The 23933-nt window shown below is 43.4% G+C and overlaps 1 protein-coding gene across 9 annotated transcripts in view; it reads left to right on the top strand.

Moving 5' to 3' along the window:
• LOC115154329 (clathrin heavy chain 1) overlaps positions 1–23933 on the top strand; it is a 54485-nt gene that overhangs the window by 18454 nt on the left and 12098 nt on the right. For 6 of the 9 annotated variants that reach the window (XM_029700441.1, XM_029700443.1, XM_029700444.1 and 3 more), the window contains exons 2-19: positions 2539–2746; positions 3266–3268; positions 6718–6986; positions 7912–8073; positions 8335–8448; positions 10764–10937; positions 14057–14254; positions 14834–15034; positions 15606–15758; positions 16084–16206; positions 18473–18610; positions 18754–18918; positions 19712–19892; positions 20402–20565; positions 22627–22752; positions 22942–23084; positions 23302–23536; positions 23782–23904. In XM_029700441.1, coding sequence (XP_029556301.1) covers positions 2539–2746; positions 3266–3268; positions 6718–6986; positions 7912–8073; positions 8335–8448; positions 10764–10937; positions 14057–14254; positions 14834–15034; positions 15606–15758; positions 16084–16206; positions 18473–18610; positions 18754–18918; positions 19712–19892; positions 20402–20565; positions 22627–22752; positions 22942–23084; positions 23302–23536; positions 23782–23904 — 2880 coding nt within the window. The remainder of the gene's footprint in view (positions 1–2538; positions 2747–3265; positions 3269–6717; positions 6987–7911; positions 8074–8334; positions 8449–10763; positions 10938–14056; positions 14255–14833; positions 15035–15605; positions 15759–16083; positions 16207–18472; positions 18611–18753; positions 18919–19711; positions 19893–20401; positions 20566–22626; positions 22753–22941; positions 23085–23301; positions 23537–23781; positions 23905–23933) is intronic. The other 3 variants (XM_029700442.1, XM_029700445.1, XM_029700447.1) reach the window with 1 other exon arrangement.

The following is a 23933-nucleotide window of genomic DNA, read 5'->3' on the forward strand; positions in this document are numbered from 1 at the left end:
TTTTTTTTTACACCTTTTATTTAACTAGGCAAGTCAGATTAAAAACACATTTTAATCAGGCTGACTACCTGTTATGCGAGGGCAGCAAGAAGCCAAGGTAAGTTGCTAGCTAGCATTAAACTTAGTTTTTTATAAGATATCAATCTTAACATAATCACTAGTTAACTACACATGGTTGATATTACTAGTTTATCTAACGTGTCCTACGTTGCATATAATTGTTGCGGTGCCTGTTAATTTCTCATGGAATCACAGCCTACTTCGACAAACGGGTGATGATTTAACAAGCGCATTTGCGAAGAAAGCACCGTCGTTGCGCCAATGTACCTAACCATAAACATCAATGCCTTTTTTTAAAATCAATACAAAAGTATATATTTTTTAAACCTGCATATTTAGTTAATATTGCCTGCTAACATGAATTTCTTATAACTCTTGCATTCTGTGCAAGCAGTCAGGGTATATACCGCAGTTTGGGCCGCCTGGCTCATTGCGAACTGTGAAGTCCATTTATTCCTAACAAAGGCCGTAATTAATTTGCCAGAATTTTACATAATTATGACATAACATTGAAGGTTGTGCAATGTAACAGGAATTTTTAGACTTAGGGTTGCCGCCCGTTAGATAAAATACGGAACGGTTCCGTATTTCACTGAAATAATAAACGTTTCGTTTTCAAAATGATAGTTTCCGGATTCGACCATATTAATGACCAAAAGCTCGTATTTCTGTGTGTTATTATGTTATAATTAAGTCAATGATTTGATAGAGCAGTCTGACTGAGCGATGGTAGGCAGCAGCGGGCTCGTAAGCATTCATTCAAACTGCACCTTCGTGCGTTTACCAGCAGCTCTTCGCAATTCTTCAAGCATTGCGCTGTTTATGACTTCAACCACCGAGATTAGGCTGGTGTAACCGATGTGAAATGGCTAGCTAGTTAGCGGGGTGCGCGCTAATAGCGTTTCAAACGTCACTCGCTCTGAGACTCAGAGTAGTTGTTCCCCTTGTTCTGCATGGGTAACGCTGCTTTGAGGGTGGCTGTTGTCGATGTGTTCCTGGTTCGAGCCCAGGTAGGAGCGAGGAGAGGTACGGAAGCTATACTGTTACACTGGCAATACTAAAGTGCCTATAAGAACATCCAATAGTCAAAGGTATATGAAATACACATTGTGTAGAGAGAAGTAGTCCTATAATAACGACAAACTAAAACTTCTTACCCTGGGAATATTGAAGACTCATGTTAAAAGGAACCACCAGCTTTCATATGTTCTGAGCAAGGAACTTAAACGTTAGCTTTTTTTACATGGCACATTTTGCACTTTTAAATTCTTCTCCAACACTGTTTTTGCATTATTTAAACCAAATTGAACGTTTCATTATTTATTTGAGGCTAAATTGATAGTATTTATGTATTATATTAAGTTAAAATAAGTGTTAATTCAGTATTGTTGTAATTTTCATTATTACAAAAAAAATAAAAATTTGCCCAATTAATCGGTATCTGCTTTTTTTGGTCCTCCAATAATCGGCATCGGCATTGAAAAATCTTAATTGGTCGACCTCTATTCAATAGTAGGCTATATAGCCTTTTGACTGTAAGACGATAGGCTTGCTATTTTTGCATGTTTCCATGAAGCTCTTAATGAGAAATCCCGTGTATTCATAGTAGGTTGTTTGGATAGTTTTATACTGTTTGTTGACTGGTTAATGAGGGTCGGTTAGTCAGCAGCAAAATGTACCGAAATGTGATTCCCTACTTGTCATCATCAGACATGTATTCTTGTTTGACTAACACCTCAAATGTTCAACACATTATTACATGTTTCAGTTGTAGTTGGTGTTGACATACCGGTAAATGAACTGAGCCAAATGTAACACAATGTTGTGAACAGGACATAGGACACCACATTGATAGGGACTCTGCAATGTTTTACGTTGGCCAAAGATCACCTGCCAGCCCCCCTCCCTACTCTGGGTCCTGCCCCCCCCCCCAGTCCAAGAGACCATGCAGCTCTGCTCTGGTCCATCTCTCTGGAGTGCTGCTCAATGACATCACCCGTCAGTCACACAGCAGCACACTCCTGAGCTGATGTTAACCCCCTGACATAACACTAGTTTAGCCATGGCCTTTCATTCATCCCATCTAATGGTGCAGATAAGTCTACTGTACAACCTGCAGTTTTGTCAACCTTATTACCTTCTTGGTTAACTAAGTTACAAAATGTACAAGTTATGACCCATTGACAAATGTGTCAAAGTGTGTTGTATTTTAATTCAATTTGCCCTTTTCTCATGTTCTCTTCCTACCTGTCATTCTGTCTGGCACCAGTTGATAGTGAAGTCCAACAAAAATGTTGATCTTCCTATAATAGCAGTTTGAGAGAGAGGCCTACTATAGGTTGACCTTATTGCTATTTATTGGCTTATTTTAGAGCCCCTCAAAGTGTTTCTGTTTCATCTGGTTTCTTCTACTTCCCAGGTTATTGAATGCTAAATAGCTCCTAACTTTTCTCCTCTTTCCCAACCCCCTTCTCTCAGCTCCAGAACTTGGGCATTAACCCAGCCAACATTGGGTTCAGCACCCTGACGATGGAGTCTGATAAGTTCATCTGTATCCGGGAGAAGGTGGGCGAGCAGGCACAGGTGGTGATCATCGACATGGCCGACCCCAACACACCCATCCGCAGGCCAATCTCTGCAGACAGCGCCATCATGAACCCCGCCTCCAAAGTCATTGCACTTAAAGGTACGCCAATTGGAACTGACAGTCTGAATTTCATTTAGCCTTTATTAAACCAGGATACAATCCCTTTGAGGTTAACCTCAAAGGGAGTTATTTGTACGTACAAGAGTTATCATACGTAGGCTTACATTCCATCCACTTAAGGTTGTGTTGATGTTTTTCTGGATGTAGTACAGCAGCATTTAACCCTTAATGAGCCTGCCTGTCTTCATGATTCAGTTTTTACACGTTTGTGTAATGTAGCCAGCAGATTTCTGTCAACATCCAACATCCATTCAGTGAAGTAAACATCTGTTTAAGTCCACATACAGCTATTTATATTTTGTTTTGTAAAGTCATTTTGATTGGCCAAGCTGGCCTCTTACCAGACATTCGGTTTACTGACCTGTGACCCAACAGAAGTGTGATTTTTACGGTATTGTTCAGTAGCCATAATTGCTTTGTCTGTTTTTGTTTTGTTTTTGTTTCTCTGTTTTGTTTGTTCTTTTTTTGTTTCTTTACTGCTTTCTTATGTGTATGCAGACGGTGAGTTAAAATTTCAGTACACCTGAGTTGTGGAAGTTTTAAATCCTGTTTTTAAATCAGTATATCAAGTCCACACTAGCTAGGGTCTATAGAAAACACCCACACCAGTCTCTTCTTTCATATTAGACGCATGCAAACCAAGCTGTTAGCACCATGTTATCATCCAGCTTGAGACTGATTCCCATTGTGCTCTATATTCCAAACCCTGTCTGCATATAGTTGAACATCAATTTGTCAAAATACACTGATATGACATTTTAATATGGAATCAGGACAAATCCATACCCATTTTTTTAATACATGCTATATTTCGTACACGTATGTTTAAGCTATTGTCTAACTATTAGGCCTTCTAAACAGGATTTAGCTTTCACAACCATCTAGCTTGAATGTTGGCATTACTTCAATATTTTTTCTTAGATGTACCAGTGATTTAGTATCTGTTTTGGGGGTGGAAATATTGTGGGTCAAATTATGATTTTTAGCTACATTTCTGTTTACACAAATTTATGCTGTGTGCCATTCGGATTCCCTGCCCCAGTTCCTCTGTGTTCAAGAGTAATGTTGCCCAACCCCATGGGTGCCTACAGGTTTCACTATTGTTGTCATAAGAGCTGTGTAGTTTATCATTGCTGTAAGCTTAGGTTATTTAATCCTGAAACAAGGCCACATAAGTTTGAGGTAAAGCAGTAAATAGACGTGAGCTAGATTAATCGGGATGTTATGTTTCAACTTTTATTAACGTTTAGAATTTCTTCATAGCTAGCCAAGTATCATGGTAGATCCAAAGTTGTAGGCAGTGAACGTGCCCAGGGTGATGTTATAGTATTGATTAGATGATACACAGTGCATTCTGAAAGTATTCAGACCCTTTGAGTTTTTCCACATTTTGTTATGTCATAGCCTTATTCTAAAATTGATTCAATAGTTTTCCCCCCACCCCCTCATCTAAAAAAATATCACAATGCCTTTTACTGAGGAGTGGCTTTTGTCTGGCCACTCTACAATAAAGGCCTGATTGGTGGAGTGTTGCAGAGATGGGAGTACCTTCCAGAAAGACAACCATCTCTAGAGGAGCTCTGTCAGAGTGACCATCGGGTTCTTGGTCACCTCCTTGACCAAAGGCCCTTCTCCCCCGATTTCTTAGTTTGGCTGGGCAGCCAGTTCTAGGAAGAGTCTTGGTGGTTCGAAACTTCTTCCATTTAAGAATGATGGAGGCCACTGTTATTGGGGACCTTCAATGCTGCAAAAACATTTTGGTGCCCTTCCTCAGATCTGTGCCTTGACACAATCCTGTCTTGGAGCTTTACAGACAATTCCTTTGACCTCATGGGTTGGTTTTTGCTCTGACATGCACTGTCAACTGTGGGACCTTACATAGATAGGTGTGTGCCTTTCCAAATCATGTCCAATCAATTGAATTTACCACAGGTGGAGTCCAATCAAGTTGTAGAAACATCTCAAGGATGATCAATGGAAACAGGATGCACCTGAGCTCAATTTCGACTCCCATAGCAAAGGGGTCTGAATAATTTTGTAAATAAGATGTTTATTTTTAATGCATTTGCAAACAATTCTAAACCTGTTTTCTCTTTGTCATTATGGGGTATTGTGTGTGTAGGTTGAGGAAAACATTTTAGAATAAGGCTGTAACTTAAAGTGTGGAACAAGTTAAGGGTTCTGAATACTTTCCAAATGCACTGTACGTGTCCAGTGTCCAGTATCCTATCAGATGGTAGTGGCTGTAGTAAGTGTAAATTTCAGGCCAGGAGTATAGAGATGTTGAATAGGGCCGTTTGAAGAGTTACTATGGGCCAGAGGGCTGAAAGTCAGATTAACAACCAATTCATTGGTTGTTAAAGTAAAAGACTGCTGTTTTTATTAGACCTGTGGATTCAATAAGTCTTCCTCCTCTATGTAGGTCCAACGTTGCCCCTCCTCCCACTCCCAATGTAATTTACACTAGCCTAAAATGCTTGAACAAACATATGGTTTGAAATGAAATTCCTGGGATTTCCATACTGATAGACAAACGCATCCCTGTGACAGTAGTGCTCTCTGTCCTATTATTACTGAGATAGACCGTACCTAATAGCCAGTCCACTTGTAGGATGTTTAAATCAGTGAGGGTGGGATGCTTGTCTGATCCTATATTGCTTGGAGGAGGACGCATTATTGGTCTGTGGGCTACAATCCAATAGGCCTATGTACTGATTTCAAGAGTGGATTTAACCAAAAATAACCACGTAGTATGACTGTCATATGGAGCTCACTGTTGAGAGGTGAGGAAAGCGACTTGTAGCGCCTAAGATGGTAAAGCACGCATAGGCTATATATTGTGGCAATAAATAATACTCATTTGAAGCAAAAAGCAGTCGTGAGATTATACTGGATTAGCAGTCATGACTTTTGTCATTCCCAATCATCTGTGTTGTAGCTACTGTTGGACAGAACTAGTGGGAAACGCAGGGCCGTGGTCACTAGCATAGTAGCATATGCATTCAGACAGGGCATCCCCTCCCTCTCAACCACTTTGCTAAGTCTGTCATGTGACGGTTTAGTCACCCTGGGGGATGGGAACATCAGAATACACACTGTGTGTGCAGATTCTCACCATGCACACTTTAAATTGCTTAATCTGTTCCAATCAAAATTCACTTTGTTGAATTTAAAATTTGGCTGCTTAGCTATAATTGGTGCACTGCGAACTAGTCTGATGCTGTGATTATGAATAACACAGCAAAAATAATTCTGCAGCTTTTGGAAGTTAATTGCTTTTTGTGATTTACAATTAGCTTTCGATATGGTAAATGACAGGGAATACATTAATGCTTCTTAATAAGGCTTTAGCTTACCTATTTAATGTTTATTCACCCAAAACTAATCAAACAAAACACAGGTGAGTAACCTTTTCTAACCTATCATCATTGATATATTAACACTATTAAATAACATGTAACAACACAGTCTTAATCACTATTGAGAACCCCTCTTCTCCATTAGTTTAAGTGGTTTTATTTGCCAGTCCCCAAACACACTGTGCAACATACTGTATCTTTCCTCTCCCTTTAATACTGTCCATAAGTATTAATTAGTCCTGTCCTCCTCTTCTATTTAACCTTGATGCAGATATGTAAGATTTCAGTGGTTCTGTAAACATTTTGCTTTTCTTTACTTAATCTCTATATGACTGGTGTTTTAGTAAGTCATGGTGACCTCCGTGCCTGATGCTCTCTGAGCCATGACTACCAACATTTCGAGCTTGACTCTCGTTACTCAAGTGGAATTTGGTATTTACTTTACCTTTCCCTCAGTCCTGTGTGTGGTGTGTGTGTGGCTCTCTATAACTCTGACCTGTGTGTCAGTGTGTTGATTTAGCTCTCAGATTAGCCACAACGGGTTGTTCTCCCATGCGATGCCCCTCTCTCTCCTCCCTCTGCCCCTCTCAGCTGCCAAAACCCTTCAGATCTTTAACATTGAGATGAAGAGCAAGATGAAGGCCCACACCATGACTGATGACGTCACCTTCTGGAAGTGGATCTCCCTCAACACAGTGGCACTTGTGACCGACAATGCCGTCTACCATTGGAGCATGGAGGGGGACTCCCAGCCAATCAAAGTCTTTGACCGGCACTCCAGCCTGGCGGGCTGTCAAATCATCAACTACCGCACTGACGCCAAGCAGAAGTGGCTGCTGCTCATTGGCATCTCCGCACAGGTTACTGTCTTAAACACACACACTCATGCATCATCATGCGAGTGCACTCACACTATTATGGTTGTAAATGTGGGGAAGAGGTCTGTTGGTGATAGAGGTGCTCTGATTTTGACACCACACTCCACAAAGCAAGTTATTTTGCAGGGATTTGTGGTCTTGCATGATGCTAATTAGCATTTTGGGATCTGAGAAGATGATGATAAAAGTAATCTTGTCTGCGAGATTTACATGGTTATCAAAATGTCACGCCAGGGTAAGCCTACACAAAACACAGCCTTTATTTCAAGTGTTTCTAAAATCCCCTATGGTGAATAATGATTGGAACCATTTCCCTATTTGACTGCTAGGTTTTTATAGGTATTATGACGCCTCCACTGTGGGGCTCTATGGCCAGGTGCTGCTAACAAGGACCTAGAAAAACTGCAGCAGGCCCAGAACACAACGGCCCAGTCCCCAAATCCAGAACAAATTCAAGTTGACGTCCAGTATTATATAGAGCCATTATTGCATTGAACTCCCTTCATCTCATGTTGTTGAAATGAACAACAAACCCAGGTTTAGAAAAACAGATAAAAGCAACATCACTGCACAACGCCTGTCCCCTTCTTGACCTCGATATTGTGTGTATGCACTGATATGTAGACTGTGACATTTTAAGTATATGTAGGTCTGTCCTTGAGCTGTTGTCTATTAATGTTATGTCATGTTTTGTGTGGACCCCAGGAAGAGTAGCTGCTGCTTTCGCAACAACTAATGGGGATCCAAATCAAATACAAAGAAACAACTCCATGACAGTGAATATCCCTTATCACACACGCGGCGTGGCCTTAGTATGCACCATCAAACTCGATCGACTGACTGCCAAGCAGAACATTGCATACCCTGTTGCTCTGTAGTTAACTTGTTTGTGTTTTCTCTGCTGCAGCAAAACCGTGTGGTGGGGGCCATGCAGCTGTACTCTGTGGACAGGAAGGTGTCACAGCCCATCGAGGGCCACGCCGCAGGCTTCGCCCAGTTCAAGATGGAGGGCAACACAGAGGAATCCACACTGTTCTGCTTTGCTGTGAGAGGACAGGCCGGGGGAAAGGTAGGACAGGGGAGGAGAAGAGGGAGAAAGGACTGGCAGGTTAAAGTATATTGTGGTTGGTAGATATGATTTTTTTTTCCATTTTCATTTGACAGTACTCGGCGGACAAATCTGGTTTAAATAACGTAATTATAACCAGATTACCACTAAGTACTTGAAACCTGGTTGTATTGACGTCATTGCAACCAGTTTTGCCCGTTGGCTAAGCACTTTGTAGATGACCGTAAATGACATTGTTCTCAATGATCCTCTCTAATGTAGTTGCACATCATTGAGGTGGGCACCCCAGCCACAGGGAACCAGCCTTTTCCAAAGAAAGCAGTGGACGTGTTCTTCCCTCCAGAGGCTCAGAATGACTTCCCAGTGGCCATGCAGGTAGATAATAGCTATGTACTGTACGTATCACTGTTATACCTATTTGACACTACTGAGCCATGCCAAGCTGTGCTGCGGTGGCCTGGTTACGGATTCATCATATTGCATGCTGGAAAGGAGAATGTGAAAAGATATCATATCCGGCACAGTACGGTTCGGCACAATATTGTGAAAAGGGCGTTAGGAACCTTGGACTGTACTTTTCACTGTTCGCCACTGTTAGACCAGGGCAGCCTGACATTGTGACTCTGACTGCACATAGTGAAGAGGGGCGTGCACATCACTGATGACCTGAAATGGTCCGTTCACACACAGTGTGATGAAGGTGCAACAAGCGCCACTTCAACCTCAGGAGGCTGAAGAAATTTGACTTGGCCCCTAAGACCCCTCTACAGATGCACTATTGAGAGTATCTTGTCAGGCTCTATCACTGCCTGGTACAGCAATTGCACCATTTGCAACCGCAGGGCTCTCCAGAGGGTGGTGGGGTCAGCCCAGTGCATCATTGGGGGCACACTTCCTGCCCTCCAGGAAGGCCAAGAAGATGATCATGGACCTCAGCCACTGCATGTACACCCCACTACCATTTAGAAGGTGGCGACTGTACAGCTGCATCAAAGCTGGGACCTAGAGACTAAAAAACTGTTTCTTTCTCCAGGCCATGTTAGTCACCACTAGCTGGCCTCCGCTCAGTACCCTGCCCTGAACTTAAGTCACTGTTACTAGCCGGCTACCACCCGGTAATCTACCCTGCACCTTAGAGACTGCTGCCCTATGTACATAGTCATTGAACACTCATCATTTTAATGATGTTTACGTACTGTTTTAGCCACATTTTGTTACAGCCTTATTCTAATATTGATTAAATAAAAACGATTCCTCAGCAATCTACACACAATGCCCCATAATGACAAAGCAAAAACAACAGGTTTTTAGACTAGTGGTTATCACATTAACATTAGTATTAAGACACTTTACTCAGTACTTTATTGAAGCACCTTTGGCAGCGATTACAGCATCGAGTCTTCTTGGGTATGACGTGACAAGCTTGGCACACCTGTATTTGGGGAGTTTCTCCCATTCTTCTCTGCAGATCCTTTCAAGCTCTGTCAGGTTGGATGGGGAGTATCGCTGCACAGCTATTTTCAGGTCTCCAGAGATGTTCAATCAGGTTCAAGTCCAGGCTCTGCCTGGGCCACTCAAGGACATTCAGAGACTTGTCCCGAAGCCACTCCTGTGTTGTCTCAACTGTGGGACCTTTTTATATAGACAGCTGTGTGCCTTTCCAAATCATGTCCAGTCAATTGAATTTACCACAGGTGGACTCCAATCAAGTTGGAGAAACATCTCAAAGATCAATGGTAACAGAATGCACCTGAGCTCAATTTCGAGTCTCAAAGCAAAGGGTCTGAATACTGTGTAAATAAGGTACTTATGGTTTTTTCTTTAATACATTTGCAAAAATGTCAACCTGTTTTCACCTTGGTATTGTGTGTAGATTGAGTTTATTTAATCCATTTTAGAATATGGCTTTAATGTAATAAAATGTGGAACAAGGGAAGGGGTCTAAATACTTGGTGAATGCACTGTATATCCACTGAGTACAAAACGTATATCAATGACCTACACTGACCAGGTGAATCCAGTTGAACGCTATGATGCCTTATTGATAATCCACTTCAGTCAGTGTAGATGAAGGGGAGGAGACAGGTTAGAAAAGGATTTTTAAGCCTTGTGACATGGAATGTTTATGTGTGCCATTGAGATGATGAATGGGCAATGTAAAGATGTAAGTGCCTTTGACCGGGGTATGGTAGTAGGTGCCAGGCACTCCGGTTTGTGTCAAGAACACTGCTGGGATTTTCACACTCAACAGTTTCCTGTGTGTATCAAGAATGGTCCACCACCCAATGGACATCCAGCCAACTTGACAACTGTGGGAAGCATTGGAGTCAACATGGGCCAGCATCCCTGTGGAACACTTTCAACACTCTGTAGAGTCACCTTGTGTATTGTTTTGTATTACTTGACTGTTGAGGCTAGAAACACTAATTTCGCTTCACCTGCGATAACGTCTAAAAATGTGTACGCAACCGATTTTTGTTTTGAGGTGGCTGTAGATTAGGACAGGGATGCATTGACACAGGAAGAGTGTAGCTTTTATATGTCCTTTCTCTTTCATTCATCAATGAATGATAGAAACCTGTACTGCCCTTGAAGGATTTTCTTTCAACCTTAGATTTCTTTCAACCTTGGATTTTACGTTTTTATACATTTGGTTTTTCTAAACAGATTTTTCCACCTTTTCCTCTCAGATAAGCTCCAAGCAGGACGTGGTGTTCCTCATCACCAAATATGGCTACATCCACCTGTACGACCTGGAGACTGGCACCTGCATCTACATGAACAGGATCAGCGGAGAGACCATCTTTGTTACGGCCCCTCACGAAGCCACCGCCGGCATCATTGGGGTCAACAGGAAAGGACAGGTACAGATACCACCTCTCCCACACTCCTCTATTCCAAACCAACCTCCTTTATCCAGAAATATGGCCTGATTGAACTATTGATTGACTTCAAAATGTTTAATGGGTTTCGAGTTGAACAATGTAAACAGAACCTTCAGCTCATCCTACACTTATGATTATATTATTTTCCACCACCTCTACTGTGTGTCATGTAATATATAGCCTAATGCATTAAAACCCTAATGGTATTTCTATTGATGTGCTCCACTGTAACCCAGCCCAATGTGTTTCATCCTCATTACTGTACCACCATTACTGTACCACCGCTGGTCCAATACAGCCTATAATGTAGTCTCTGGATTCCAGAAACATCCACCACCGTGAGCTGATTACTCAAGAGGTACCATGGATAATACCACCCACCACATCTAAGACCCAATAAGACAATCATCACCACATTCCACCCTCTTTCATATTTAATCGTGTTTTCATGAGCAACACAGGGAGGTGGACGAGTGGCGTTGAGCGAACAGGATAAATAAACAACTCCCCCGGCCTGTCGTTGTCAGAGGGCTAAATCTAAGCCAGGAGCTGTGCGTTCATTATAAATGATCCAACACCCTCCACTGTGAAGACATTACAGCAGGATGATAGGATCCATCTAGCTGATGAATAATGTTCCAGCCAGGCCACAGACCCCATGCATTATTGAGTGGAGGAGGGAAGTTGATCTGAGAGACACAAACTGAGCACACAGCACTAGACATTGGCTGGGGGTTTCCATAAAGCAGTGAGCACAGGCTGGCTGTAGTTTGTATAGATAATGTCAGAGACACTGGCAGGGTGTGGCTTCTATACAGTACAGTGGTTGGGTTGGGCTACAGCCTCCACTTGACTAGGGCTCAGGTGAATGAATGGCATTGGACATATTTAGGCCTAATCCTCTCTTCTTGTCAGTAGAATGTTTGATAAGTGAATGAATTTGCTTCCCTTTGGCTGCCGAAGATGTAGCCAAGCTAACTGGAGTTGGAATGCAACAGCATAGTAGTCTTGTGTAGTTTGATTGCTCATTAGTTGGAATATCAAGGACATAATGCCTTGGTAATAGGGATGCCTGCTGGCTAAGCAGGTCCCTGCAGTTCTTTTTTTTCTCCATCGAGTCCCACACAGGGAGCTGTGGGGCTCACCTCTCCTCTTCTGTGTGTGTGGCGTGTGCCGTCCGTCCAAGATGTTGCTTCTGCAGCCTGGCTCTGGCTGACCTTGAGATGGAAGAATCCCTGCAAAAAGCTGCCCTTCAGAAATTAGAGAGATAAAATAGAGGTGGAGAGAGGAGAAAAGTGAGAGCCAAAGAGAGGGAGAAAAAAAGCCACTGCCCCTCTCAGCAGCACATGATGTTGAGTGGGAGGCACCAATCCTCTTACTCCTGACTGGCTGGGAGGAGAGGCTCTCTGTCAGCCAATCACAGCCCCTAGAGTCACCCCGCATCACAGGACTCTGTGACGTCAGCTTTGTCGTCAGTCACAACTGTGTGTTTGATTCAAGGCCACTGTAACACCGATACTACGGCTCGTCTCATTGGTTTTCTTGGTTGAGGGCGAAGATGTGGTGACTTTCACTCAGAACCAGTAGTGGATGATATCAGAGCTCTCTGTAGTCTAAGGGTTTGACTCACAGCTCATCCCCTCCTGCCCCTCTCTCTGCCCCTAGGTCGCTCTCTCTGCAGCCTCTCCCTCTTCCCCTACACACACACACTCACACTCACTCACTCTGTGGTAGAGGGCACATCTACTCTAAGAGCTCCATTGTACCTCTTTTCTTTCCCTCCATCCCACCTACCCTTTATTGGCCCACCCATATTATTTGGGGATGTGGTCATTGACCCCTCCTCTCTGAGTGAAGGGGAGAATGAGGTGCAGTCATGCCTGTTAACAGCTGTGGTAGTGGCCTGCTGGACTTATCGCAGGGCCCCTCTCCCCTAGTCCCCCCTATAGAGCCTCTCCCACCAGAGGCATACCATACACTGACACATTAATGATGTATTTATTACCATACCAGCCCCAACCCACAGCCTGGCTCAATGCCCCCACAACAAATTATAGCGTTTAGCCTAATATGCCCTGATGGCCCTCTTCGTATTTCAGTTCTGTTTTATCTCCATGCTCATAGAAGTAAAACGGTATGTGCTTCAATGTGCTTGCCGGAATATATATGCGACGCAGCGGAGTCTATGGTGTCCGTCATAGATGGTTGTCACTGAGTGCACTCACGCTGTGACGCTGATGGCATTTGACATGCTCTGAATCGTCTGCCTGTTAGTGAGACCACTACAGACTGAGGCCATTTCAAAGTGCTCCATTCAGGGCTCTTGTTATACATTTTCCCCCCACCTCCCTCCCTCTGACCTCACTTTCCTTCTCCCCTCTGATTGGTTGCTTGTCATTTGGAGTATTCTCTGAACAATGTGGCCAGCTGGTGCCTAACTTGGTTGGTGCAGGAGAAGTACAAAGAGTGAACAAATTAACAGTTAGCTAGCTCCATCTCTCCAGCAGAAAGCAGACACCACCCCCCCCCCCACACACATGGCTGTGTCCTTTGTTTACTTGTGACGTTGTAGCTTGGATTGCCTCTGGCCTGCCATTCACTGTCCTGTCTGTCAGTTACCTGATCTGGAGCATACACTTTCATCTCAACATGTCTGTCAATGGGAACCGTGTGTAAGAACAGAGGCCATTGTAGCTAGATAGTAGATACAGCCCCCTGTCAACAGGTTAGAGCAGTAAACACTAGTGAGATGGAAGAGTGCAATGTTGTTGTTTTTAAATTTCTCCAGTCATGTGACAATAGTTCTTAAGTTGTGTTTTTAAGTAGTTCTCAAGCTTTTTTGTGACCCTGTAAATACTTCAGATTTTTCCTTAATTCAACAAAGGCCACAATCCACTCTTAATCTGCAACCCACAAGTAGAGACTTGCCATGACCCACAGATCCAACCCACCGTTTGAAAAATTATACTAAGCAATACCTGTATGACATCTGTGAAATGTCCTCTCAGGGTCCCTCTGTGCTGTGTCTAAGATAATGTCCAGAGACTCTTCTTTCACTGTCTCTCTCTGTGTGTCTCTCTGCGTCTCTCTGTCTCCAGGTTCTGTCAGTGTGTGTGGAGGAGGAGAACATCATCCCTTACATCACCAATGTGCTGCAGAACCCAGACCTGGCCCTGCGCATGGCCGTCCGTAACAACCTGGCCGGGGCCGAGGAGCTGTTCGCGCGCAAGTTCAACAACCTGTTTGCCGGCGGAAACTACTCTGAAGCTGCCAAGGTGGCCGCCAACGCACCAAAGGTAACGAACACATCAACGGTACAAGGTCTCCCTCCAGGGGTGAGCAGATCACATCACTGTGATGTAATGGAAGTTAAAGTAACTGTCTAGTTTTTTCAGCCAATGAGCCAACGTGACGTCACGTTATATGAGGAAGTGGCAAGCATTTTTGAAACGGTCTGTTTGAGATACAAGTTTGAGGTGGGTTTTTGAAGTGTTTTATAAAAATAAAAAAAATGCTTTGGCCAGATGAGTATATTTTAAAAGTGTGATTTTCACTAGACAGTTTAAAGTGTGACATCTACCTCTTTACAACCAAGGTGCATTTCCTTCCGTTTGTTCTTGTCTTGTAATGTCAATACACTACAAAAGTGAATAATGGGTCATTTGATCACTGGAGTCTATAGTGTAGATATGCAAATCAGACTGTTCTAATGAGCGTGTCCCCAGCATGTACAATATGTTGCTATGTGCAATATTTTTCTAGCAAAACCCTCTCCAAAACGTGGATCAGCAGTATCTCTGTCTGTATGTGTGTATATAAACTGCAGCTGACCCCTCCACCCATGTCTGTTGTTCCGTCTCTGCTCTCTCCTCCAGGGTATCCTGCGTACTCCAGACACCATCCGTAAGTTCCAGAGTGTGCCAGCCCAGCCGGGCCAGACCTCTCCCCTGCTGCAGTACTTTGGCATTCTGCTGGACCAGGGCCAGCTCAACAAGTTTGAGTCTCTGGAGCTGTGCAGGCCTGTCCTACAGCAGGGACGCAAGCAGCTGCTGGAGAAGTGGCTCAAAGAGGACAAGGTGTGTGTGTCTGACTGTGTATCAGATAAAGGGGGAGAGATGGGTATCTGACCTTCCATAGGAAGAGGTCTTTCCTAAGCTGTGTGTCCATCCATGTTGACATCTTCCCAGTCATCTGGGTTGTTCGCCTCACATCTTAGAAAGCACGATCTGTTTGTTATGCTGAGCATTTAAATAGTTTTTTTGCCCCTCCAAAGCATGCTTGGTAATATTAGTATCTCCTTTGTCAGTCTCAATGTTCTCCCCCCCCATAGCTTTCTGCTTCACACTAATTGTGAATATTAAAATGTGTTAACCTAACACCTGACGGTAATTACGCACATTCCAAACATAACGTTTCAGCAGTGTTTTTCATTAGGGTTGTTTACCTGTAGATCACAGGAGGTTGGTGGCAGCTTAATTGGGAAGGACGTGCTTGTGGTAATGGCTGGAGCGGAATATGTGGAATGGTATTAAACATGGTTTGATGCCATTCCATTGACTCTGTTCCAGCCATTATGAGCTGTCCTCCCCTCAGGAGCCTCCACTGCTGTAGGGTAGTTGTGGTGAAACCTACTTTGTCTTTTATTAGCTGGAGTGTTCTGAGGAGCTGGGGGACCTGGTGAAGTCAGTGGACCCCACCCTGGCTCTCTCCGTCTACCTGAGGGCCAACGTACCCAACAAGGTCATCCAGTGCTTCGCTGAGACCGGACAGTTCCCCAAGATAGTCCTGTACGCCAAGAAGGTAAGTTGTCACTCTGAGACCGAGCTCTGTTGCTGTTCTTGTTTCCTTTCCTTGGTTTGGTTTCCTCATGACACAGTTGAGGAAGTGGATGAGCTGTATCTTGGTATCCAGAGGAGGGCTTTAGAAAGGGGCTGGGGCCAAATGGGGTTTGCAAGGAGGGTTTTTGCTTTTGTTAGCTAGATACTTTTCATTCACACGTCAAGCATGTCATATGACAATTTTTATTATATTTTTTGTGTGGGGTTATGTAATATTACAAATATGCACGTTGAGGAGCAGGATGGTGCATTGGTGGTTGAAACTGTTGCTCTTCCTATGTCTGTAGGTGGGCTACACTCCAGACTGGATCTTCCTGCTGAGGAACGTGATGAGGATCAGTCCAGAACAGGGCCTGCAGTTCTCCCAGATGCTGGTCCAGGATGAGGAGCCTCTGGCTGACATCACACAGGTTGGTGGGAGGAAGGAACAGGGAAGGGGGAGGAAGGCTTAACTTCTTGGGGCTATGTGGGACGTTAGCGTGCCACCCGTGGCGCACCCTATCAACAGCAGGTGCATTTCAAGAGCGGCAAATTTGAAACCAAATAAATGTCAAAATTCAAATTTCTCAAACATACAACTAACTTACAGCCTTTGAAAGATAAACATCTTCTTAATCTAACCATGTTTACCGATTTCAAAAAGGTTTTATGGGGAAAGCATAAAGTTAGGTTATGTTAGGAGAGTACATTGACAATAGCTGTGTAGTGTATTGTCGATTCAAAGACAGGCGTCACCAAAACCATAAAATCAGCTAAAATTATGCACTAACCTTTTACAATCTCCATCAGATGACACTCCTAGGACATTATGTTAGACAATGCATGCATTTTTAGTTCTATCAAGTTCATATTTATATCTAAAAACAGCGTTTTACTATGGCGTTGATGTTCAGGAAATCGTTTCCCTCCAATACCGGCAGTCAAGTCATGACAACAAAATAATTAATTAATATTAGAAAACATTGGTAAAATATTATATTGTCATTCAAAGAATTATAGATTTACATCTCTTGAACGCAATGGACTTGCCAGATTTAAAATTAACCTTACTGGGATATCACACTTTGCAATAATCTGAGCACTGCGCCAGAAAAATACGCATTGCGATACAGACTAACCGCCATGTTGGAGAGATCTAAAATCGAAAATACTATGTAAATAATCCATTACCTTTGATTCTCTTCATCAGATGTCACTTCCAAAGAATCCCAGGTCCATAACGAATGTAGTTTTGTTCAAAAAAGCTCATTTATGTCCAAAAACCTCCGTGTTGTAGCACATGATCTAAGCCAGCCGGACTTCACTTCACTTCAAGAACGGAAAAAATATATTTTCGTTCGTTCAAACATGTCAAACGTTGTATCGCATAAATCATTAGGGCCTTTTTTAACCAGAACATGAATAAAATTCAAGGCGGACCATTGGGTTCTCTTTTAAAACGTTTCGGAATGAGAGTACCCACCATCAAATCGCGCGCCAGGTGTCTAATGGGCCATCGCCGTTCCAACGCTCTTCTTCAGTCAGATCTCACTGTAGAAGACTCAAAACACTTTGTAAAGGCTGGGGACATCTTGTGGAAGCAATAGGAAGTGCCAAAATATTCCTCCTTCCCTTTGTTTTTCAATGGTATAGGCTTAAAGTCAATTCAACACATCAGGTATCCACTTCCTGTCAGAATCTGTCTCAGGGTTTTGCCTGCCAAATGAGTTCTGTTATACTCACAGACACCATTCAAACAGTTTTTGAAACTTTAGGGTGTTTTCTATCCATATATAATAAGTATATGCATATTGTAGTTACTGGGTAGGATTAGTAACCAGATTAAATCGGGTACATTTTTTTTATCCAGCCGTGAAAATACTGCCCCCTATACCCTAACAGGTTAAGATAGAGGGGATGGGGGCCCCTCGACTAGAGCATGCTATCTCTCTCATCTATGTCATTTACACTCCACTATTATGTTCCTCCTGTCTGGACTTGACAGGACTGTCTGCTCTGAACTCTCATTGCTCTGATCAGTTTGCCTGGTACAATGAAACCAATCGATTAGTCCCAATATTGCAAACACAAGCTCAACCACGCGTGTTTCTAAATACCGGGGTCACGTTAATAGAGTTTCACGCAGAAAAATAAGATGAAACACATAAGAGATATCTTGCCGCGTTTTGTAAAGCGGATCTAAACGGCTAGTTAATGTCATTTCTGCTTGGCATCAGACAAATGTTGTGCTTCAGTTGCACTTTTCCACTCAGATGAGAATTGTCTATCAGCATACAGCTCTCTGACTCTGTAGCTTTTCTCTGTTACTTTTCCCAGTGTTTCTCCTGTAAAATGCAAGATTAACATCAAGCAAAACATTAGGAAATGCAGCTGGCTACATTCTTTCTATGATAAACATTAGAAATGTGATGGCCATGCATTGCTTTTTTTCAGTGTAAGCTCATTAACTTGTGTGGCTGCTAGCCAAATAGCATTGCACTTCTGTTGTCATCTATAGTTGCACGTCCCTGATCACTCTATTGAAGCATGAAAACGCAGGTGAAATGGTTTAAAACGCAGATATTTAACTTGTTGAAAAGGCACATTTCTTTACTGTAATATGACCCCTGAACACTGTGTGTAGTGGCTGTCTTATGTTGACAGTTGTTCCTTTCTCTCTGGCCCCTGTCTGTTCAGATCGTGGATGTCTTTATGGAGTATAACCTGATCCAGCAGTGTACCTCTTTCCTATTGGACGCCCTGAAAAACAACAGGCCTTCTGAGGGGCCGCTGCAGACACGCCTCCTGGAGATGAACCTCATGCACGCCCCACAGGTACTCTCACACACACACACACACACAGAGAGAGCGCTTACATTTTGAGAATATGCCAATTTAATATTTGTTTGCTCTCAAAGCAAACGTGACTAAATGACATTCACACGTTAACACTGTTCTATTCTTATCCTTCTCTGTAGGTTGCTGATGCCATCCTGGGCAACCAGATGTTCACCAACTACGACCGTGCCCACATAGCCCAGCTGTGTGAGAAGGCTGGTCTGCTGCAGAGAGCTTTAGAGCACTACACCGACCTGTACGACATCAAACGGGCCGTGGTGCACACACACCTGCTCAACCCAGAGGTAGGAACCCTACAAATTCTAGAGGAACCCCCCTCAAAGCCCTCTATGACAGTAGTACTCAGGCCACTCCCCTCTCATATGTGCCAGCTTGTGTGTGGAAAAAACAACCAGATTATATTCATTTCAATTCTAAATCATTCACTTGATTTAGAATTTTAGGACCCTTGTATGTATAAAAATACATGTATTTGATCAAAGATTGAATTTGGCCTTACCTGCTAAATTTTTTAAATAAAATCGAAGCTCTGGAAATTAATTTTGTTACCCATATTTAACCCCTTTTTTGGGGGGCACTTAAGTATTTCCATATACTGTACTTCCATAAAATGTTTTAACTGGTACTGGCCTACCTTCAGACGAGTCCCGTGCTGCTTGTGTGGGTCGTAGAGCAGAACTGATTAAAAGTGGGGTCATATTAGTTTGTAGCCCAAACCGTTCAGACCGTTCTGAACCCTGGCTAGATGAACATGACTGTCATGTATTTCCTTATGACATTATCTAGCTCTGCTGCTGCTTCTACCTCCTCTGTGCCTCCTCTCTTTCTCTCTTTCTCTCCTCTCTCCTCTTAATTCAAAGGGGCTTTGTTTTTGATTAGCCAGTAATCAGACATTACCAGTAAACATTAAATACACAACGTTTTAAAATAATAACATGTTATATTATAAGTGTTTTAAAATGTTATGTGACAATTATAATGTTTTATAATTAGCTGTGTACAAGGTTGTGACAACGTGCAAATAGTAGAAGGTATGAATGGCAAGGGAAAATAAATGATCTTTCTCTCTCTCCTTAGTGGCTGGTGAACTTCTTTGGCTCCCTCTCAGTGGAGGACTCTCTGGAGTGCCTGAGGGCCATGTTGTCTGCCAACATCCGTCAGAACCTGCAGATCTGTGTCCAGGTGGCTTCCAAGTACCACGAGCAGCTCTCCACCAACTCTCTAACGGAGCTCTTTGAGTCCTTCAAGAGTTTCGAGGGTGAGACACACAGCCACACTATTTCACACTTATGCTTCATAGATCACTCTCTCTTCCAGCCCTATGCCCTGCAATCAGCTAAGTAGGCCTGAGGCAACAGGGTCGTCCATAGGCTCTGTAGAATGTCCTGGAGTGGAGGGGTGGCCACTAGGACAGGCTGCTGGACCTCTTTAAGCCCAGGGTAGACTAGATAGGAGGTAGCCTATCATAATGCAGGTACAGCTCAATAAACTAAATGAGAGTGAGAGAGACCCTGTTTTCAATTGTCCAAATAACTTTGCAAACAAGCATAGAATTAAACCAGGGGTGATGAGATGGCAACAGTAGCCACCCGCTCCGGTCTCTTGGGGTACAGTTGCCAGCCACCTTATCGTAATCACTGTTCTATTTTCCAGCCAATGGCGCACAATTGAACTTGACTGGATGTTCTGACATGTCAGACTGGCATGGTGTCTGGTACTGTATTTCCTCTTGACTAACATTGTCTCCATGGTGATGCTTTGTCCCAGGTCTGTTCTACTTCCTGGGTTCCATTGTTAACTTCAGCCAGGACCCAGAGGTCCACTTCAAGTACATCCAGGCTGCCTGCAAGACGGGACAGATCAAAGAGGTGGAGAGGATCTGCAGAGAGAGCAACTGCTACGACCCCGAACGAGTCAAGAACTTCCTCAAGGTAAAAGATAGAGGGAGAAGGTATCTAGAGGGAGATGAAATGCAATGGACTAAACATACTCGTTTTTTTCCCCCCTCCCATCTTTCTTTAGTTTAACTTTATTCTATTCTCTTTCATTCTCACACTCTCGTCTGTTCTTGTGTGTTCAGTCAGTCCATCTCATGTCTGTCCTTATCATTATCATTTATTTTGAAATTGGATTGGATTTAAATTACGAAATCTGACCTTCCTTCTGAACTTATGTCTATCCTATGAATACGTAGATCTGCCTGCTAACACTAGCATTTCTGAAAAGCTTTCATTTTGCCTTCATTGGTAAGAAGTTCCTGATGGCAGTTATCTCTTGTGCTTTTCCCTGTTGTCTGTGGAATGGCAGGACATGTACCAGGTAAATCTATCCCCGAGTACAGGACTCCCTCCCTATTTTAGTTTCACCGCCACCCCTGACTTACTTCTAGAGATACAGGATTAAACCTGGGATTTGTATGACGAGTACAATGACACAACCCGTTAATGTACCCAAAAACCATTCATCCATAATGGGGTGCACCAAACTCTAGTCTGTCTGTCCAAACAAGTCCAAAACCTGTAGTTTTACAGTTAGCTGAGCTACTAGCAACAGGGTGTTGTGGGTGTATTTCTGTTTTGGATTCGTAACTGTGCAAATACAGTGGGGCGGCAGGTAGCCTGGTGGTTAGAGCTTTGGACTTGCAAGATCGAATCCCCGAGCTGACAAGGTAAAAATCTGTCGTTCTGCCCCTGAACAAGGTAGTTAATCCACTGTTCCTAGGCCGTCATTGTAAATAATAATTTGTTCTTAATTGACTTGCCTAGTTAAATAAAGGTAAAATAAAAAAATATACCTAGCTGTTATCTGAGCTGTAGTCAAGTTAGGTTTTGGTATTGCAGTTCTGTTATCCGTATGTAAGGTCTATCCAGCACAAATAAACTCAAGTAAGCATGGCTATTGTGGTGCATTTAAATTCGTTTTCCTATGTGGATGGATTCAGAAACTAAATTCACATCATCCAGATAACCTGGTATGCCCACATACTGTAACAGTCTTCCAGGCTGTGCAAGAGGAGTCAATGGGTCTCCTCATACGCTGAGTCCCAAATAGCACCTCATGCCCTACATAGTGCATGGGCCCTGGTCAACAGTTGTGCACCATGTAGGAAATAGGGTGCCATTTGGGATGGAACCATATAGTTTCAACAACATGCTAAAAGCTAGATGTCTTTTTGGTGGCAGACCCTTGGAGTGCTCTACAGGGCTGTGAGGTACTCAATCCCAGTGTATTAATCCTGTAGGAGTGTTGATGGCAGTCAGCCAGTGATCACACACACACACACACACACAACACGCACAGGAAACACACCCGCAAAACACGCACTGTGTGGAGCGTCTACCGTTGTGGGCTCCAATAGTGGTGTGTATTGGGAGTGTGTGGCAGTACCTCAATAGTACCTGCAGAGGGAGACCTACGTCGGTGTACATGTGTGAGTGAGCTGTACTTGGCTTAGATCATTTTCTTCTTGTTTCTTTCCTTTTTTGCCTCTTTCTCTGTCTACTCAGTCCATACTAGTAAACAATGTTTTCAATACCTAACCATCTTCTAATCTCTCAAAACGTGACTCCTTCCATTTAGTCGTCGTAGTTGAAACATTTTTGGGTTTTGTTTTCCTCGATTGTGACATTTTTCAAATCACATGAGCAGGATCATTTTAAACTGGAAAATGAAATCCCAATTTCATATTCAGTGATTCTAATATTTTATTTTGTCATTGTACATTCGTGGTTGTATGAGCCCAACAAGATTACAGTCAAACCTCTAGCTTTTTTTAACTACTTGCTCAATTTTGAGCTACTTTCTTAGAAACGTCTATACATACAGGTAGTAACAACAAAAACACTAAACTTTAACACTTGCCATTACGATCAGTGGTTAAAGCCAACCCTTACATGTCAGGTTTGGCTGTGATCATTGGTGGGCTCTGATCAGATGTTCCGTCTCATAACGATGCTAACCTTGGCCCCTCCTCCTGCTCTGTGATTGGACAGGAGGCCAAGCTGACCGACCAGCTCCCACTCATCATTGTGTGTGACCGCTTCGACTTTGTCCATGACCTGGTCCTCTACCTGTACCGTAACAACCTGCAGAAATACATTGAGATCTATGTGCAGAAAGTAAGTGAACGTGGTCACACACTTTTGCTCAAACAAACACACTGTCAAGCATCCTAGTTGACAAAATGTACAAACTTTTAAGCAAGATATTATCACTAGGTTTCATGTTCACCTAAACTAGTGCAGACTCAAGATAATGGCCCCACAGTGAAAATGCACAGTGTCCAAGAATATTGATGTGTGTGTTAGGTGAACCCCAGCCGTCTGCCAGTGGTGATTGGAGGGCTTCTGGACGTGGACTGTTCTGAGGACGTCATTAAGAGTCTGATCCTGGTGGTCAGAGGACAGTTCTCCACTGACGAACTGGTGGCTGAGGTGGAGAAGAGGAACCGGTACAACACAATCCTTTTTCATCAGATGGCAGAAAGAAACTACTAGTTAGAAGGGTTAATTGTAGTTGATAGTAGCTGGTATAGCCCCCCAACCTATTTAAACACTGTGCTATCAACAAATAAAGTGCTACTTACTTAGTCTTTTTTATACTAGCTGTGATATCAGCATCTGTAGTTGTCAGCAGGCTCATCTCCCTCTCTTTCTCTCCCTCCTCAGACTGAAGCTTCTCCTCCCCTGGCTGGAGACCCGTATCCATGAGGGCTGTGAGGAGCCCGCTACCCACAATGCCCTAGCCAAGATCTACATCGACAGCAACAACAACCCCGAGCGCTTCCTGCGTGAGAACCCCTACTACGACAGCCGCGTGGTGGGCAAGTACTGTGAGAAGAGGGACCCCCACCTGGCCTGCGTGGCCTACGAGAGAGGACAGTGTGACCAGGAACTCATCAACGTCAGTAGCTTCTCCCTTCCTCTTCTTTTTCTTATAGGAAGTAGTTTCCTATAGGTTAGAATGTAGGTCTAACTAAAACATATGAGTGTACATTTTAATTCTCTGCATTGCTATGCATTAATATTAACTGACATCCTTTGTTTACAACAACAATACTGGGAATAGCCTACATATGAAAGTGCTGTTTCAGAATGTGAGGTGAGAGCCTAGTGGACGAACAGTGTGTGCACTCTGTTTCCTGTCAGGTGTGCAATGAGAACTCCCTGTTCAAGAGTCTGTCTCGCTACCTGGTCCGTCGCAGAGACCCGGACCTGTGGGCCAGCGTGCTGCTGGAGACCAACCCCTTCAGAAGACCACTCATTGACCAGGTAGGTAGTCCCCATACACACGTCTGGAC

This window comes from Salmo trutta, chromosome 19 (genome assembly GCF_901001165.1).
Source record: "Salmo trutta chromosome 19, fSalTru1.1, whole genome shotgun sequence".
In the NCBI taxonomy this organism is placed as follows: domain Eukaryota; kingdom Metazoa; phylum Chordata; class Actinopteri; order Salmoniformes; family Salmonidae; genus Salmo; species Salmo trutta.